We start from the raw sequence: 389 nt of genomic DNA on the forward strand, positions 1-389 counted from the left end.
TGAGAATTAATTCTAGACTATTGTATTGGAGATATTTTTGTAATTCCACAGTTGTGATGATTTTATTGGATTTGATACATACATTTCAGCACTACTTGGTGGTCACAGCCTTATACTCGCGGCTCATATACAGCAGTAGGTGTAGGGGCCTCTCAGGTTGACATCACAAATATTGCACATCCATTGTATATGCAACCAACATGCAGCAAAGTAAGTTAGATCTTCTTCATTTTGTGATAACACTGGGAATATATTCTGTTAATTTTGTTTATAATTTTAAAGCATAGATAATTGATCTTCAATTGGTATCACTTTACGATTCAGTTGATTAAGCCTTAGTGGGTGATGAAGAAAATAGTGTGCTTAACGTATGAGTTATATTGTACTGG

At 34.2% G+C, this 389-nt stretch overlaps 1 protein-coding gene across 1 annotated transcript in view; it reads left to right on the forward strand.

Annotated features, from left to right (window-relative positions):
- Positions 1 to 389, forward strand: part of LOC119592607 (spermine oxidase-like) — a 10,906-nt gene that overhangs the window by 6,206 nt on the left and 4,311 nt on the right. The window contains exon 4 of the mRNA XM_037941491.1: positions 90 to 210. Coding sequence (XP_037797419.1) covers positions 90 to 210 — 121 coding nt within the window. The remainder of the gene's footprint in view (positions 1 to 89; positions 211 to 389) is intronic.

Source organism: Penaeus monodon, chromosome 30 (assembly GCF_015228065.2).
Source record: "Penaeus monodon isolate SGIC_2016 chromosome 30, NSTDA_Pmon_1, whole genome shotgun sequence".
Classification (NCBI taxonomy): Eukaryota; Metazoa; Arthropoda; class Malacostraca; order Decapoda; family Penaeidae; genus Penaeus; species Penaeus monodon.